An 18498-nucleotide genomic window follows, 5' to 3' on the forward strand; every position below is an offset into this window, starting at 1 on the left:
GGGTCTCGGCCTGAAACGTCGACTGCGCCTCTTCCTATAGATGCTGCTTGGCCTGCTGCGTTGACCAGCAACTTTGATGTATGTTTGTTGACATAAATCTTACATTGGACTCGTCTTTACAATAGTTCATTATCCTACGTCAGGTGCGGTGGAAATAGCAACGGCATTACAATTTCTAAAGTCAATGTACTGATGGGTGGCGAACTGAAGCTGTGACAGCACAATCTCAAAAGCAACGCATTCAAATATAAAACACCACTTGCTTGGCACCTCACTGAATTCATTACCGATTACACAATGTGTTTTATAATATGCTTGCCCCGTATTCTATCGAGAAAAATAAGTGAAAGATTAGATGGTTTAAGCTAGTACAAAGCTCAACAATTTCCGTTTATCCTACGAACATTCAGCGGAGCATTTGCCCACGTAAAATTTTGCCCAGAAGAGTTTAGTTTTTTTTTAATTTAACTTCCAGTGTTCACTACAGGTACGTTTGCAATGCTGCCAGTCCATGATCTCAGGTAATTTGTCTAAATCGCTATTATTTCTATAAGAGTGTCACCGCCGTTAGCTTAAAAGGGATCGTGATAAAGGACAACCGAGCTGAGCCCCACCCTGTCCTTGTCCAGGCTGACTCCACACTTTTAAATGTTAGATAACGTTCAGACTGTTGGCCGTTTGTCTCCTGCGCACCACATAACTCTTAACTATGCCAGCTGATCCAGACAATTTTCCGAGCTCTTCAGTATTTTGAGATAGACGCAAAGACTTACTCAGAGAGAATCTAGTGCTTTTGCGGGATAATGCTGACTCTCCTCAGCAGAGTTACTGAAAATAATTATTTTCAAGACAATAAAAACAAACCGAGTAAGTGTTATCACTGCAAAGCATCCGTTGACGGGTACATGAGAATATAAGATAGTGTGTGGGGTGGGGAGAAAGACAGATTCGCATCGCCAGTAATGTAATGGCGCTTTAAACTGCAGAACATAACAACCTGGAAGAAGGCGAGAGGAAAAAGCAGTGGAACCACAGTTCCCACAATGTCTACGGTTTCTCCCCGCCCCTTCCTGCCTATTGCGCAAGCGGGTTAGGGGAACGTATTTGGACCAATCGGGAAAGGTTTTGGTCTGTGGTGAAGTGGCGGGCGGAGCGAATGGGCAGCGGTGGTGTTGCTGGCGGTGACGTCAGCGGAGTCAGGGCGAATGCTCCATGTGAAGTTGGCGCACACGCGAGCCGGTTCCTGACGTCAGGGCGGAGAGCGGGGGCTAAGCCGAAGCGGGTGGCGAGACGAGCGGCGGGTCCGGGGTTCGGGTGCTGTGTGTGTGTGTAAGGGGAGCCAGTCTCTCACTCCCCGTCTCTCGCTCTCTCTTTCTCTTCTCCCTTCCCCCCCTCCGCCAAGCGCAGCTGGAGTAGCAGCACCAGAAGAAAATGGCGGACGACCCTACCGCAGCCGACAGGAACGTGGAGATCTGGAAGATCAAGAAGCTCATCAAGAGCCTGGAAGCGGCCAGAGGGTGAGTACAGTCCGGTGGGCAGCTCTCACTTCCCCTGTCCCCGCAGTGAGGTCACAGGGATGAGAATTGGGAAGGAATGTGGTAGATGGATGGGGGGGGGGGCGGGAGGGGATGGTCACCATTGCAACCAGTTGTAAAATGGGTCTAAGAGAGAACCGCGGGCTGCGCCAAACTTCAACCGGGACTGGGTCATCCACCTTTGCACCGAGATGTCAAAACGTTTGTGCGTAGTCTTTAACTTCTGTTGTGGTAGTGAAGGTAACATTGTGAGCTTTATATGTTATTGGTGGCATTTAGAGGTGCGTGTTGTTTTATTTCTAATACACGCACGAACAGTCTAAAACCTGGTCCTCAAGCTGTAGAAAGAAAATGGCAACTGGAAGATTAATGAGTGTCGAGAGAGAATATCTTCTGTGGAAGATGTGTGCTTTGCTGCGCGGATAACCTAATCCACGTTGAGAAGGTAGCTTTCATGAGTTACTTTTTGTTATTCGTAGGCTGGGGCAGCGGTCTTTTTGAAGGAAGTGATTGAGAGCGGTTGTAGATCACGACTGCTTGTGTAATGCAGTGACTCCCCCAGTTGGCCATGCATGTAGTTGCCAAGGCCTAAAGAATAGTATAATGGGAATATGGAAAATTTGTTGTGGTGGGGGGAACTAATGGGGTTAGTTCTTTGATGTGATATAGTTCATAAATTATTAACTTGTCACTTTGGATTTTTTTAAAAGATATTGGGTAATCCATTTGAGGAAATCCAGTCTTTCCTCTCTCATGTCACATTGCAAGAGTTTGTAGTCATTCTTTTCCCATGATCTTTATTATTTTCTGGTGTAATTAACTCAACTGTCAACGGAATAAGGCTGAAAGATAAAGTACAATTGTATAATTACCAGCTCATTGAGACAGTTGTTTGGTATGGTTCAGGTTGATGTAAAAAGGTGCTTCGTGAATAATCTCAGGTGAGTTGTCCAGCACAGTGTTTGCTTCAGTCATTTCATCTGGCTGATTGTCAAGTAGTGAAGGAGGAAGAGAAAGGTGGGTGCTGGTGTTAAATTTTGAAGCTTCAAAGTGTACATCACATGATGTCTTTGTTATAAGTAGTAATGTGTGATCAATGCAGATTTCAAACATCGCTCCATTCAGCTGCTGTACAGGATCATTACTTTTCAATGTCACTAGTTTCTTCATGGAGTTGTTTAAAATCAGCATTAAAGCACGTTGTGATAGCTGTCATTTGTTGCCACTCAGACCTATGTCCATTTGTACTGCAGCTAATGTTACACAGCATAAAGAGTTGTTCAGGTGCTATTTTCGTCTGGTAGGACAAAATCTTCAGCTTAACAGGTATTGCATTTTTGTTTGTCTCAAAGTATTTCACTGAATTCTTATTCAAGTTGTTATTGCAGAACACAACCAGTTTGTTCTCACAAATAGGGGACTATATATAAGACTATCATTCAAAAATTAGTATGAAAGGTATTGATGGACAAAATTGGATACGAGGTATTGGAACTTGGTCAAGGAGCTGTTTTTACACAGATACATGTATCTCAATCAAAAAAGAGTTTATCCCTTGGATAGTTTCTAGTTAAATGTGAGTCCAAGATGCATGGGAAATGGAAATCAGAACTTTCTGAGACTTCTTGAAGACACTAGGATTGTAGGAGTAACAGACATGGGAAGACAATGGCAAGTATAATTTTTTGAATGAATTAGAGAATTTTTAATTGAGACTTGGTTTAATTATCTCGTAGCTCTTTGCTAGAGTAAGGCATAAGTCCACAAACTTCCCACTGTAACAATAAGTGGAGTAGCAGTTAGCATGACACTATTACAGCTCATGACATTGGAGTTCAATCCTGGCATCCTCTGTAAGGAGTCTGTAGGTCCTCCCCAAGGAATATATGTGTTTCTCTGGGTGTTCTAGTTTGTAAGTTAGGGATTAATCAAGGTAGTGGGGTGACACAGCTTGAAGTGCAGTATCTTTAAATAAATATGGTTTATAGTTTGGGTTGCCCTCCCTGGTCCTCACCTACCACCCCACTAGCCTCCGGGTCCAACATAATCTCCATAACTTCTGCCACCTCCAACGGGATCCCACCACTAAGCACATCCTCCCTCCCCCCCCCCCCCACTTTCCGCAGGGATCGCTCCCTACGCAACTCCCTTGTCCATTTGTCCCCCGTCCCTCCCCACTGATCTCTCTCCTGGCACTTATCCTTGTAAGTGGTACAAGTGCTACACATGCCCTTACACTTCCTCCCTCACCACCATTCAGGTCCCCAGACAGTCCTTGCAGGTGAGGCGACACTTCACCTGTGAGTCGGCTGGGGTGATAAACTGCGTCCGGTACTCCCGATGTGGCCTTCTATATATTGGCGAGACCCGACGCAGACTGGGAGATTGTTTCGCTGAACACCTACGTTCTGTCCGCCAGAGAAAGCAGGGTCTCCCAGTGGCCCACTTTCAAATCTCTTACTAGCTGTTCTTTCAGTTAGTCCTGACGAAGGGTCTCGGCCCGAAATGTCGACTGTACCTCTTCCTAGAGATGCTGCCTGGCCTGCAGCAACTTTTATGTATTGCTATACAAAGGGAAAGTTTTCTCCCCCCCTCAAACTTTACTCTAGTTGCTCTTAATTTGCATTTTATGATTCATTGTAATTAACAATGCTTTTAGTACTGCTCCATTCCAAGCAGATTGCTGTGGTTTTCTTTGGAGTAATCAGTTCTGACAACATTGGGGTTGAAGCCTAAATTGGATTTAAGTGCTAATGGGATATGGTCACAATTACTTTTCTAGTTGATGAAGGGCACACACCCTTTTTGTTATGCAGATAAGCCAATCATGAAACTGCAAGCCTGTGATTTCCAATAGGTCATGGTACCCTACTTGACAGATTACAGATATCATTCACCAGAGAGGCCATCTTCTCCTCCTCCTCCTCTTACTTGAGAAGAGCTTGGACAGCAAATCTTGAAACTCCTGGCTGCTGCAAAATTTCTGCTTGGTAGAGACTTAACTACTGCAGGGTGACCACCTTGTGTCTTACTGCTATGCTCACTTTTGCCATGGTGTAAGAATTGATTTGTCACACTTATTGTGCCCTTACCCTTCAGTTTGGCTGTCCTTCATATAGTTTCTGTTAATTGGGTTTATTCAACTCATTATGACATTGATCATTAGCACCTGTTTGTGATCTTTGTTTAATCACCAACAAAGAATCAAGTAGTGTATTACTTAATGAGCTTTGAATTTAATTTGTTTTGGGTTTCCAGCATCTGCAGACTTTCTCATGATTGCTATTACTTTGTTTAACGAATGACAAAAATTCTCTCAAACGTTTAATATTTTGGAAAATGAAACTTGGCAATCTAAAATTTGATCTTTTATGCTGATGTGGAAGACAAAAATAAATATCCAAAACAAAACTGATCTTGTGCCTAAAACTTTAGCACAGAACTATATTACAGACATATTTAGGAAAGTGATAAGAGAATGATTAGTGTTAGTTGGAGGACTGAGTTGTTAGGATAAACTTAATAAAAGAAATTGGGCTGTTCAGCCTTGGCAGGAAGGTGACCTTGTGCTCTGCACAATTTACAATACAAACAAACCACTCAACCCAGCTGGTCAATGTTGATGTTTGTATACCACACAAATATACTGTTAGAATTAACTCTAAACCTGTATTGTGCCTTAATCATCTGAAATCCTATTGGATCGCTTCTGGTAAATGGTGTTTCATTTACACTTTTCAAAACCTCTGAAATATGCTGGGCAAGAAATCCAGTGGAAAGAGTAAATTATGAGCACTTAATGAAATGCAGAGACTTGAGAACATCATGTTTAGAAAAGTAAAGCGGAACTTGTGAAGTTCAATGAGTGGAATAAATTGGATCAAATAATAAGCTAAATCATAGAAATTGCAGGAATAATTGTGTTAGTGCCAGTCCAAATCACAAAATTTGTGGCTAGTGATTAAAAGTTCTGCTTGGTCTGCTGACAATTGTCTGAGTGAATTTTTGGGTATTTACTCTCCTGGACTATGAGACTTGTCTGCTTCAATATCCTTGTATCAATGAATTGGAAATACTCTTAATGTTTTGCTGAATGGTTTCTTTGCAGTGTAATCCATGACTTGTTTAGTTTTTGCCCATCATATCAGATGCATTCCAGATCTGCAGCTTGCCGTTTCTGGTCTAAGGCCTTGAGCTTTAGGTTTGTAGCCAAAATCCCTTTTGTAAATTATTTTGTTTAAAGTTCAGCCTCATAATTAAATATCCCTTAGCTTTGGGTTTTAAAGGGAGTGATCTCAGTCTGTTATTGCTTCAAACTTTCTGACACAGTAGTATTCTTGTCCATGTTCTCTTTAATTATTGTAAGTGTTTTCACTCCCCTTCTGTATTGTGGTAAGTAGAATTGTAGGAGTGTAGATGATGGACATCAAACTGGCAGCTGAGTACCATGATCAACCATCATGGGACATTACATCCTGATGCCTTTCAGATCATTGTGGGGGACTTCAACTAGGCCAGCTTGAAGAAGTCTGCTGATCTATGGTGTTGAGTTGTTGACAAAGGTGCGAAGAGCCTGTGTCGATATTGCAGTTCTGGAAACTTAATCATTATATTTAAGGTGCATGCAGGTAGATAAATATTTGAAAGATTGGGAGTTTTATGGACTGTGGGGACCTGGCATTGGGTTCTGTGGTGGTTAAGACATGGTGAATAGTGGGATAAGTTTGATGTCCCAGGTGGTCTCCAGCTTTCTTGTGTTTTTTGTGCACAGTATCCAATCTTCTGAGATGAAACATTAAAACCTCTACCACGTAGTAAAGTAAATTTGCCTTTTATTCTTCCATTTCAAAGTGGATAATTCTATAGTTTGTACATTTTCTTTGGCCATCACCTCCATTCACTTGTCCTTTCATAGGCTCTTGGTAACCTATCCTTATTTCATCAGCAAATTTTGCTATACTGCAGTTGATGTTTTCATTTATGTATCATTTCTCCAATGCATGACATTAGGGGTGATGCGGAATTTCCATTTGTGTCCCATTAATCGTTCCTAGTACCTGATCTGTCTAAACCCCTCTCTCAGGTAACAAGAAAAAAGTTTAGACAGATCTCTTAGCTTCCACTATCCCCACTCATAATGCTTTGAGGTTTTTTAAAGAAAGGGTCTTCCCTTCCTCCACTATCAACTCTGCTCTTAAACGCATCTCCCCCATTTCACGTACACCTGCTCTCACTCCATCCTCCCACCACCCCACTAGGAATAGGGTTCCCCTGGTCCTCACCTACCACCCCACCAGCCTCCGGGTCCAACATATTATTCTCCGTAACTTCCGCCACCTCCAACGGGATCCCACCACTAAGCACATCTTTCCCTCCCCCCGTCTCTCTGCATTCCGCAGGGATCGCTCTCTACACAACTCCCTTGTCCATTCGTCCCCCCCATCCCTCCCCACTGATCTCCCTCCTGGCACTTATCCGTGTAAGCGGAACAAGTGCTACACATGCCCTTACACTTCCTCCCTTACCACCATTCAGGGCCCCAAACAGTCCTTCCAGGTGAGGCATCACTTCACCTGTGAGTCGACTGGGGTAATATACTGCGTCCGGTGCTCCCGATGTGGCCTTTTATATATTGGTGAGACCCAACGCAGACTGGGAGACCGCTTTGCTGAACATCTACGCTCTGTCCGCCAGAGAAAGCAGGATCTCCCAGTGGCCACACATTTTAATTCCACATCCCATTCCCATTCTGACATGTCTATCCACGGCCTCCTCTACTGTAAAGATGAAGCCACACTCAGGTTGGAGGAACAACACCTTTATTCCGTCTGGGTAGCCTCCAACCTGATGGCATGAACATTGACTTCTCTAACTTCCGCTAGGCCCCACCTCCCCCTCGTACCCCATCTGTTACTCATTTTTATGCACACATTCTTTCTCTCACTCTCCTTTTTCTCCCTCTGTCCCTCTGAATATACCTCTTGCCCATCCTCTGGGTCACCCCCCCCCCCGTCTTTCTTCCCGGACCTCCTGTCCCATGATCCTCTCGTATCCCCTTTTGCCTATCACCTGTCCAGCTCTCGGCACTATCCCTCCCCCTCCTGTCTTCTCCAATCATTTTGCATCTCCCCCTCCCCCTCCAGCTTTCAAATCCCTTACTCACTCTTCCTTCAGTTAGTCCTGACGAAGGGTCTCGGCCTGAAACGTCGACTGCGCCTCTTCCTATAGATGCTGGTTGGCCTGCTGCGTTCACCAGCAACTTTGATGTATGTTGCTTGAATTTCCAGCATCTGCAGAATTCCTGTTGTATGCTTTGAGGTTTCTTGCTTTTAATAACATTAGCTGCTGTTCATGATATAATTTGTTTCCATGAGGCATAGGATATTCATTTGACCAGATTGCAGTGCCCTGCCACATTTTGAAACCATTAGCTTCATTTACCAACCTTCATTCTGCATGGTTCAACTGTAGCCTTCTTGCCTTTGATTAATGTGGTGAGGTCAAATTGCACTCGAGGATCTATAGTACATAATCTCAAAAGATCATTGCTGCATTAACAGGGTGATGTTTTGGGGTTAGACATTAACTCAAGGTCATAAGAGTGGGGAAGTTCAGAGTACTATTGAGAAATCATTGCTATACATATCCATCATTAAAGACAGTTTTTAAAATAAAACTGGGTGATCTTATGGAGTGCAATGAAGCTCTTTGGGATATTATGCTAAATAAATGCACATTCTTGTTGACCGATGTGATAAAGCAGTGGTCCCCAGCCACCGGGCCGCAAGGAAATGATATGAGTCAGCTGCTCCTTTTCCTTATTCCCGGTCAAGCACTGTTGAACTTGAACATAGGGTTGCCAACTGTCCCGTATTTGCCAGGACATCCTGTATATTGGGCTAAATCGGTTTGTCCCATACGGGACCCCCCCCTTGTCCCATATTTCCCCCCGCTAAGGTACAGCGTTTCTATGAAACCTTTCGTGCCAAAATGGCGTAAAGCGAAGAAGCAATCACCATTAATTTATATGGGAAAAATTTTTGAGCGTTCCCAGACCCAAAAAATAACTACCAAATCATACCAAATAACACATAGAACTGAAAATATATAATACTAACATATAGTAAAAACAGGAATGATATGATAAATACACAGCCTATATAAAGTAGAAATAATGTATGTACACTATAGTCAGGAAGATGAAGGCAAAACGGATTTGGGCGGAAAAAGTCCGCACGTACATGCGCACGTCATGTATGTGCGCACAGATGCCCGTGCAAGGCTCCATGGTCATGGTAGTCTTTCCTGGGGTAAAGTGTCCCGGGATTTGACTGCTACTTTTCTTCCTTATTTGGGAGTGAGAAAGTTGGCAATCCTAACTGTAAAAGACATGTTGAGGTGAGCTTAACCCTACTGAACACCCGCCCCCGGTCTGCGGTGCAAGAAAGGTTGGAGACCCCTGTGATAAAGTACATATTGCAGCTTTTGCTGAAGTTAGTAGTTAAAGTTCTGTGGATCTAATTGCATTAGTTTTTTCCCCCCTTTTTTTTCACCAGATTGAATTGAGTGAACAGCTGTGATTTGCAGGAAGAGTATCAGTGTCTCTTGCAGCACTCCTAACGAGACATTGTTTTTGGCTTGTATTGCTGGAGTGGCTGAGTTGCATGCAACTCTCCAATCATGTACATGTTAGACGTCCAGTTTTAAGACTCCTGGAACAAGGTTCTACTGGATTGTGTGTGCTCTTGGCTACTATAATTTCAAGATCACAGCTTGGCAGGGGGTGACTTCATAAATTTATCAGAATTTTTCTGGCTTTGATATTTCCTCCTGTTTCTGCAGTTCCCAGAGAAAATGCATTTGTCTGAAGTGAGATTTTGATCAGCTTGTTAAGAAAATCCTGCTTGTACCTGTGTTTATGTGTACATTCACTAATTACGCTGCTGCATGTTAATCTAACAATTAACCCTTGCCTTTTAGACAAACATGAAAATTTCCTTTGGTTTCTTTTGGTGAGCCTGATAGAGATATCAGCATGGTGTGTTGCCTCCCAGGTGCCAGGGTTCGGGATGTCTTGGATCGGGTCCAGAATATTCTGAAGGGAGAGGGCGAGCAGCCAGTTGTCTTGGTACATGTTGGTACCAATGACATAGATAGGATAAGGAAGGAGGTCCTGAAGAGAGATTTCCGGGAGTTTGGAATGAAGCTGAGAAGCAGGACCTCCAGGGTAGTAATCTTGGGATTGCTACCTGTGCCACGTGCTAGCGAGGGCAAGAATAGTAGGATCAGGCAGATGAATGCATGGCGGAGAGACTGGTGTAGGGGGCAGGGCTTCAGATTCTTGGATAACTGGGATCTCTTCTGGGGGAATTTGACCTTTTCAAAAAGGACAGGTTACACCTGAACCCGAAGGGGACCAATATCCTGATGGGAAAGTTTAATAGAGCTATTAGGGAGGGTTTAAACTAATTTGGCAGGGGGATGGAAACCGGAATGACAGAGCGGAGGAAGAGGAAAACAGAAATAAATCTAAGATAGTGAGCAGTAAAGATGTCAGGAAAGGCAGGCAGGTGATGGGGCAAATTTGTAACCATTGGGATGAGTTGCAGTGCAATAAATTTGCAGTGAAATCAAAGCAAAAAGTACCAAATACTGGTCTTAAGGTGTTATACTTAAATGCACGCAGCATAAGGAATAAGGTGGATGATCTTGTCGTACAGCTACAGATTGGCAGGTATGATATTGTGGCCATCACTGAGACCTGGCTAAAGGATGCATGTCTCTGGGAGCTGAACGGCCAAGGATACACGGTGTATCGGAAGGATAGGAAGGTAGGCAGAGGGGGAGACGTGGCTTTATTGGTAAGAAATGATATTAAATCATTAGAAAGAGGTGATATAGGATCGGAAGGTGCAGAATCCTGATGGCAGTTATATATAGGCCTCCAAACAGCTGCAGTGATGAGGGCTACAAATTACAACAGGAAATAGAAAAGGCTTGTCAGAAGGGCAGTGTTATGATAATTGTGGGGTTTTTAACATGCGAGTGGATTGGGAAAATCAGGTTGGCACTGGATCTCAAGAGAGAGAATTTGTAGAATGTCTGCGAGGTGGCTTTTTAGAACAGCTTGTTGTTGAGCCCACTAGGGGATCGGCTGTACTGGATTGGGTATTGTGTAATGAACCGGAGGCGATTCGAGAGATTGAGGTGAAGGAACCCTTAGGAGGCAGAGATCATAACATGATTGAGTTCACTGTGAAATTTGAAAAACAGAAGCCGAAATCTGATGTGTCGGTGTTTCAGTGGAGTAAAGGAAATTATAGTGGCATGAGAGAGGAACTGGCCAAAGTTGACTGGAAAGGGACACTGGCGGGAAGGACGGCAGAGCAGCAGTGGATGGAGTTTATGCGAGAAGTGAGGAAGGTGCAAGACAAGTATATTCCAAAAAAAGAAGAAATTTTCGAATGGAAGAAGGATGCAACCGTGGCTGACAAGAGAAGTCAAAGCCAAAGTTAAAGCAAAGGAGAGGGCAGACAAGGAAGCAAAAATTAGTGGGAAGACAGAGGATTGGGAAGTTTTTAAAAGCTTACAAAAGGAAACTAAGAAGGTCATTAAGAGGGAAAAGATGAACTACGAAGGGAAGCTAGCAAATAATATCAAAGAGGATACTAAAAGCTTTTTCAAGTATATAAAGAGTAAAAGACAGGTGAGAATAGATATAGGACTGACAGAAAATGATGGAATGCACCCGCGTGTTCTGAAGGAAGTAGCTGTGGAGATTGCAGAGGCATTAGTGATGATCTTTCAAGAAGTAGAAGTAGCATACAAATTAGCCAGAGAAAGTGGCTCACCTGAGGACTGGGAGAAATTCAGAGTTCAGCAGAGGAGGACAAAGGGCTTAATTAGGAAGGGGAAAAAAGATTATGAGAGAAAACTGGCAGAGAACATAAAAACGGACTGTAAAAGCTTTTATAGATATGTAAAAAGGAAAAGACTGATAAAGACAAATGTAGGTCCCCTGCAAACAGAAACAGGTGAATTGATTATGGGGAGCAAGGACATGGCAGACCAATTGAATAATTACTTTGGTTCTGTCTTCACTAAGGAGGACATAAATAATCTTCCAGAAATAGTAAGGGACAGAGGGTCCAGTGAGATGGAGGAACTGAGCGAAATACATGTTAGTAGGGAAGTGGTGTTAGGTAAATTGAAGGGATTGAAGGCAGATAAATCCCCAGGGCCAGATGGTCTGCATCCCAGAGTGCTTAAGGAAGTGGCCCAAGAAATAGTGGATGCATTAGTGATAATTTTTCAAAACTCGTTAGATTCTGGACTAGTTCCTGAGGATTGGAGGGTGGCTAATGTAACCCCACTTTTTAAAAAAGGAGGGAGAGAGAAACCGGGGAATTATAGGCCGGTTAGCCTAACGTCGGTGGTGGGGAAACTGCTGGAGTCAGTTATCAAGGATGTGATAACAGCACATTTGGAAAGCGGTGAAATGATCGGACAAAGTCAGCATGGATTTGTGAAAGGAAAATCATGTCTGACGAATCTCATAGAATTTTTTGAGGATGTAACTAGTAGAGTGGATAGGGGAGAACCAGTGGATGTGGTATATTTGGATTTTCAAAAGGCTTTTGACAAGGTCCCACATAGGAGATTAGTGTGCAAACTTAAAGCACACGGTATTGGGGGTAAGGTATTGGTGTGGGTGGAGAATTGGTTAGCAGACAGGAAGCAAAGAGTGGGAATAAACGGGACCTTTTCAGAATGGCAGGCGGTGACTAGTGGGGTACCGCAAGGCTCAGTGCTGGGACCCCAGTTGTTTACAATATATATTAATGACTTGGATGAGGGAATTAAATGCAGCATCTCCAAGTTTGCGGATGACACGAAGCTGGGTGGCAGTGTTAGCAGTGAGGAGGATGCTAAGAGGATGCAGGGTGACTTGGATAGGTTGGGTGAGTGGGCAAACTCATGGCAGATGCAATTTAATGTGGATAAATGTGAAGTTATCCACTTTGGTGGCAAAAATAGGAAAACAGATTATTATCTGAATGGTGGCCGATTAGGAAAAGGGGAGGTGCAACGAGACCTGGGTGTCATTATACACCAGTCATTGAAAGTGGGCATGCAGGTACAGCAGGCGGTGAAAAAGGCGAACGGTATGCTGGCATTTATAGCGAGAGGATTCGAGTACAGGAGCAGGGAGGTACTACTGCAGTTGTACAAGGCCTTGGTGAGACCACACCTGGAGTATTGTGTGCAGTTTTGGTCCCCTAATCTGAGGAAAGACATCTTTGCCATAGAGGGAGTACAAAGAAGGTTCACCAGATTGATTCCTGGGATGGCAGGTCTTTCATATGAAGAAAGACTGGATGAACTGGGCTTGTACTCGTTGGAATTTAGAAGATTGAGGGGGGATCTGATTGAAACGTATAAGATCCTAAAGGGATTGGACAGGCTAGATGCAGGAAGATTGTTCCCGATGTTGGGGAGGTCTAGAACGAGGGGTCACAGTTTGAGGATAGAGGGGAAGCCTTTTAGGACCGAGGTTAGGAAAAACTTCTTCACACAGAGAGTGGTGAATCTGTGGAATTCTCTGCCACAGCAAACTGTTGAGGCCAGTTCATTAGCTATGTTTAAAAGGAAGTTAGATATGGCCCTTGTGGCTACAGGGGTCAGGGGGTATGGAGGGAAGGCTGGGTTCTGAGTTGGATGATCAGCCATGATCATAATAAATGGCGGTGCAGGCTCGAAGGGCCAAATGGCCTACTCCTGCACCTATTTTCTATGTTTCTATGTTTCTAAAAGTCGATAGATTCTGGCATGGTTCCGGAGGACTGGAAGATTGCAAATGTCACTCCGCTATTTAAGAAGGGGGCAAGGAAGCAAAAAGGAAATTATAGATCTGTTAGCTTGACACTGGTGGTTGGGAAGTTGTTGGAGTTGATTGTCAAGGATGAGGTTACAGAGTACCTGGAGGCATATGACAAGATAGGCAGAACTCAGCATGGATTCCTTAAAGGAAAATCCTGCCTGACAAACCTATTACAATTTTTTGAGGAAATTACAAGTAGGCTAGACGAAGGAGATGTAGTGGATGTTGTATATTTGGATTTTCAGAAGGCCTTTGACAAGGTGCCACACATGAGGCTACTTAACAAGATAAGAGCCCATGGAATTACGGGAAAGTTACATATGTGGATAGTGTTGGCTGATTGGCAGGAAACAGAGAGTGGGAATAAAGGGATCCTATTCTGGTTGGCTGCGAGTTACTAGTGATGTTCCACAGGGGTCCGTGTGGGGCTTCTTTTTACATTGTACATCAACAATTTGGATTATGGAAAAGATGGCTTTGTGGCTAAGTTTGCTGATGATACGAAGATAGGTGGAGGGGCCGGTAGTGCTGAGGAAACAGAGTCTGCGGAGAGACTTGGATAGATTGGAAGAATGGGCAAAGAAATGGCAAATGAAATACATTGTTGGAAAGTGTATGGTTGTGCACTTTGGCAGAAGAAATAAATGGGCAGATTATTTATTTAAACAGGGGGAGAATTCAAAGTTCTGAGATGCAGCGGGACTTGGCAGTCCTCGTACAGGATACCCTTCAGGTTAACCTTCAGGTTGAGTCGGTGGTGAAGAAGGCGAATGCAATGTTGGCATTCATTTCTAGAGGAATAGAGTATAGGAGCAGGGATGTGATGTTGAGGCTCTATAAGGCACTGGTGAGACCTCACTTGGAGTACTGTGGGCAGTTTTGGTCTCCTTATTTAAGAAAGGATGTGCTGACGTTGGAGAGGGTACAGAGAAGATTCACTAGAATGATTCTGCGAATGAGAGGGTTAACATATGGCGAACGTTTGTCCGCTCTTGGACTGTATTCCTTGGAGTTTAGAAGAATGAGGGGAGACCTCATAGAAACATTTTGAATGTTGAAAGTCATGGACAGAGTGGGTGTGGCAAAGTTGTTTCCCATGATGGGGGAGTCCAGTACGAGAGGGCATGACTTAAGGATTGAAGGGCGCCCATTCAGAACAGAAATACGAAGAAATTTTTTTAGTCGGAGGGTGGTGAATATATGGAATTTGTTGCCATGGGCGGCAGTGGAGGCCAAGTCATTGGGTGTATTTAAGGCAGAGATTGATGGGTATCTGAGTAGCCAGGGCATCAAAGGTTATGGTGAGAAGGCGGGGGAGTGGGACTAAATGGGAGAATGGATCAGCTCATGATAAAATGGCAGAGCAGATGGGCCGAATGACTGACTCCTGCTCCTTTTTTTGGTCTTATGATCTTTTTTTTTGCTTGTGGTGGATCCAATTGCTAAAATCACAAAGGAGTTAGGTCTGTTATTTGTCTTGTTGAATGGATTAGTGTGATTCCATCTCCTTCAGTTTTTGTCTAATAACTGCCTGTGAAGCCTTTTGCTGCTTTCTAGCTTAAGCCTCAATAATGGATGTCAGCTAGCCTATCAAAATAGGAAGATCCCAACCATGATATTTCTATTAACTCCGGTGGCAGTTGTTAACAATATTATGTGAAGTAGTGAAAAACTCTCCTGAGGGGAGCTCTTAATGAATTTTATTTGTTAAATCCAAGAGAGACACTTGCGTATGCAGTAAATCATATTTTTCCACACAAATCTTATGGAAACATGGGTGAAAGTCTGCTTGGAACAGTGCATTCAGAAACTACCTTGCTGCATAGGTGCACTTGTTACCAAGTGGTAAATTACTTTTCTTTTGCTCTGCCATCTTTGGTTGAGGAATTACTGTTTCCTGTTTTCTGCATCACCATTGCTTTGTTTATGGATTGCTAATTTTCTTTGAGAAAACATGCAAATCTGAAGAATGTAGACATGAGATTACAATGCTGGAATCTGGCTCAACAAAATCTGCTGGAGGAGGACAGTGGTTCCAGCAGCAACAGTGGGAGGAAAGAAATTGTTCATGTTTCGAGTTGAAATCCTAAATCAGGACTGAAGATCGTACCCATGAATGGGGTGTGTAGGCAAATCCTCAATACAGCCCTGGTGGGTTGCTGGAACCACTGAACTCCACCAGACTTTATCCCCTTCAAAAACTGAAGATGATAAAGTAATTGCAGAATGACAGACCAACTGCTTTTATGGGCTGTATCTCAACCCGAGTGGGCGGGTCTAATTGGGTTGGAGTCAGGAAGGAGATGGGGCTTTTCACTTTTGCCTCAATGTCAACAAAAAAGAAAAATCTGGTCATTGAGTTCAGTAAATAGTGGCAGGCAGTGCACATGCTCCTGTTTTTAGCAGTGGTACTGAGGTCAAGTGGCTTGAGAGTTTCATTTTCCTTGAGTGAACGTCACCTAAATTTTTTTTTTGTAATTTGTTTTTTATTGAATTTTATCATCAAACAAACATTTCCATAAGCTGTATTTCAGATACTGTACGTATATATCGTATAATCATATTTGTCACAAATCTCCACATAATATTTATCTGAAGTATACTCTTATAGAAAGAAGAGGAAAGAAAGAACAATCGAAAGAAGGAAACTATGTACAGAGTAGGGAGTGATTTTTTTAAACAACATATTCATTGATTGTGAGAATAAAATCAGGTCTTTAAGATGTTATGTAGTTAAACCATTTTTTCCAGTATGAATAAAATTGTTCCAACTTATGATTAACAGATGTTGTTATCTTCTCCATTTTATAAATGTCCATTGTAATTCCCACCATACATTTAAAGTTGGGCGCTCCTGGGATAACCATTTCCTGGTCAGGATCTTTTTACCAGCCACCAGCAGTACAATCATTAAATATTTATATTTATCTCTTTTCAACCATTCTTGAGGTATATACACAAAATATATGGTCTTATTCTCTAAGTGTATTGATCTGTTGGTATATAATTGAAATTTGCAGAATATAAGTTAATCGGTCTACTCCCTGAACAAATAAGAACCAAAAAAAGTCAATAATATAAAGGAAGGTAAGGAAGGTGTGGTTCCAAGCCTGGGGTCTCTAGATGAACCTGGGTTGGGCTAGAAGAAAAGTCTAGCCATGGGGGATAGTTCCTTCTACCTGTGGGTTGAGGGCCCCCGTTGCAGTACCTATAAAAGTAAGTAAAAAAAAAACTATGTCCATCATTACACAGAAATGATTTCCCTGTGTGTTCCTCCCATGTATATTCATTTAGGTGGGGAAAAATGAATGAAAAATGAATTTTTAAAAAATTGAGTAATATTAAAACCACATTATAACATGTATTTCTCTAGATAGGTATATCACCGTCTATTTTTGCTTCTGTTTAGTTATCAGCACTTTTAAAGTTAGCCAAACCTTAGGTTCTTCTGGAGGAGGTGAGGGTTGTCTTCAGAGAACTTCAGAGGGTTGTCTCTTCCTAATATCCTTCTCTCGTCCTGTTCCCTGCTTTCTCGGTTCTCTTACTATTTCCCAAGCAGATCGGGATAACTGCTCAGCCAGAGTTTCCCTTGGTTTGACCACGCTAATGGACAGTCCTCTGTTGTTCATGTCTGTAGTTGCCTCTTCCACTGTCTGGTACAGTTGTATCCCTTCTTGGTAAAATACCCTCAGTTTAGCAGGGTACGGGGTTTGAAATTTAATCTTCTTCCTTTAATATTCATTTCGCTTTGGAATACTCCCGTTTCTGTAGGACGGCCAGGGGGTAATCACGATTGAAGTATATTAACTTCCCGTTCCAAAAAACCCTCTTCTTACCCCAGGTCCTTCGTAGAACCTCAGCCTTGCTCTTGAATCAGAGAAATTTAAGTACAATGGATCGCGTTTTACTTTGTCTGTCTCCAGCAGGCTGCTGGGCGAATGAACGGTGCGCCCTTTCTATTTCCATCTCCATATTCGGGGGCATCTCCAGCGCTTCCCGCAGCAGCTTGCTTACAAGGTCTATCATCGACACTCCCTCCGCTCCTTTGGAAACATTATAAATCCTGATATTTTTCTGTTGTGATCTTCCCTCCTGGTCAAGCAATTTACTTTCCTGTTGATTTAATATTTTTATCATCTTACTTAGTATCTGTTCCACGTTTTGCACACCGTCTTTATATTCTTTGTCCTTGGCAAAACTCCCCCCTTCTCTAAAAGTATGGATAGCCCGTGACTCTGCCTCTCCAGGGGTCCCTACCCTATCAGGCAATGCAACCTTGGTCACGTCACTGCTAGTGGGGACTAACAAAACACCCGGTGATTGATCAAACCACCTCTCAACTTTCCCTAATACTTTAACTGAACTTACCACTCTAATCAGCAATTCATCTGGGCTGCGGATACCCACCCTGCTCAAAACCGAAGCGAATCACACCAAAGTTTAATCCCTGTGGCATCCATAATAAAGTATCTTAATCACTTTCTCCAATACTATTTAACACAGGCTTAAACATACCACTTAATTCTTAGCAATTACACAGCAAATCCTGGACAATAGCCCCACAATGAAGCCCCCTCACCAGGTTCATATAAAAACTTGGCTCGTTAGCTGGCTCTACTAACAGCCAGTGGACTTAGCAGTGAGAAAGCCATCTTTTTAAAATAATTTATGCCTGGGATCAGTATGATTTGAGTTGTTGGTGGGATGTTTTGATTAACAGAACCCTGATTTGAGTGAATGCTGTGTAAATACTGCCCATGGCCATTGGCAAGAAATAACAGATTGTACACTGCATACAATTATGAAGGGTTTTAGCCCATTACAATTAAACCAGTCTAAATGTGCACAGTGTTGGAACCTGTATCTTCCAAAAGCTGGGTATGACGTTTACTCACGATTTCTCATCACCAAATACTGGTAGAACTTTCCATCTTGGACTCCGTGACTTGCGAAGCACTCCTAGCAATCTGTCTTGCTGTCAGATTGAATCCTATGGCTGTCTTTCTTGATCTTCTCTCTCTATCTCCTGCCAAAAAGACCAGAAACCCCCCACCAGTGTCTGCCACAAATCTCTCTCCACCC

General features: G+C 43.0%; 1 protein-coding gene across 2 annotated transcripts in view; it reads left to right on the forward strand.

Annotated features, from left to right (window-relative positions):
• Positions 1–382: 382 nt before the first annotated feature.
• Positions 383–18498, forward strand: part of LOC134349424 (eukaryotic peptide chain release factor subunit 1) — a 61189-nt gene continuing 43073 nt past the window's right edge. Inside the window, exons 1-2 of one of the 2 annotated variants that reach the window (XM_063053705.1) lie at positions 383–487; positions 1408–1517. In XM_063053705.1, the coding sequence (XP_062909775.1) occupies positions 1432–1517 (86 nt within the window). In that variant the 5' untranslated portion in view covers positions 383–487; positions 1408–1431. The other variant, XM_063053704.1, reaches the window with a different exon arrangement.

This window comes from Mobula hypostoma, chromosome 7 (assembly GCF_963921235.1).
Source record: "Mobula hypostoma chromosome 7, sMobHyp1.1, whole genome shotgun sequence".
Lineage (NCBI taxonomy): Eukaryota > Metazoa > Chordata > Chondrichthyes > Myliobatiformes > Myliobatidae > Mobula > Mobula hypostoma.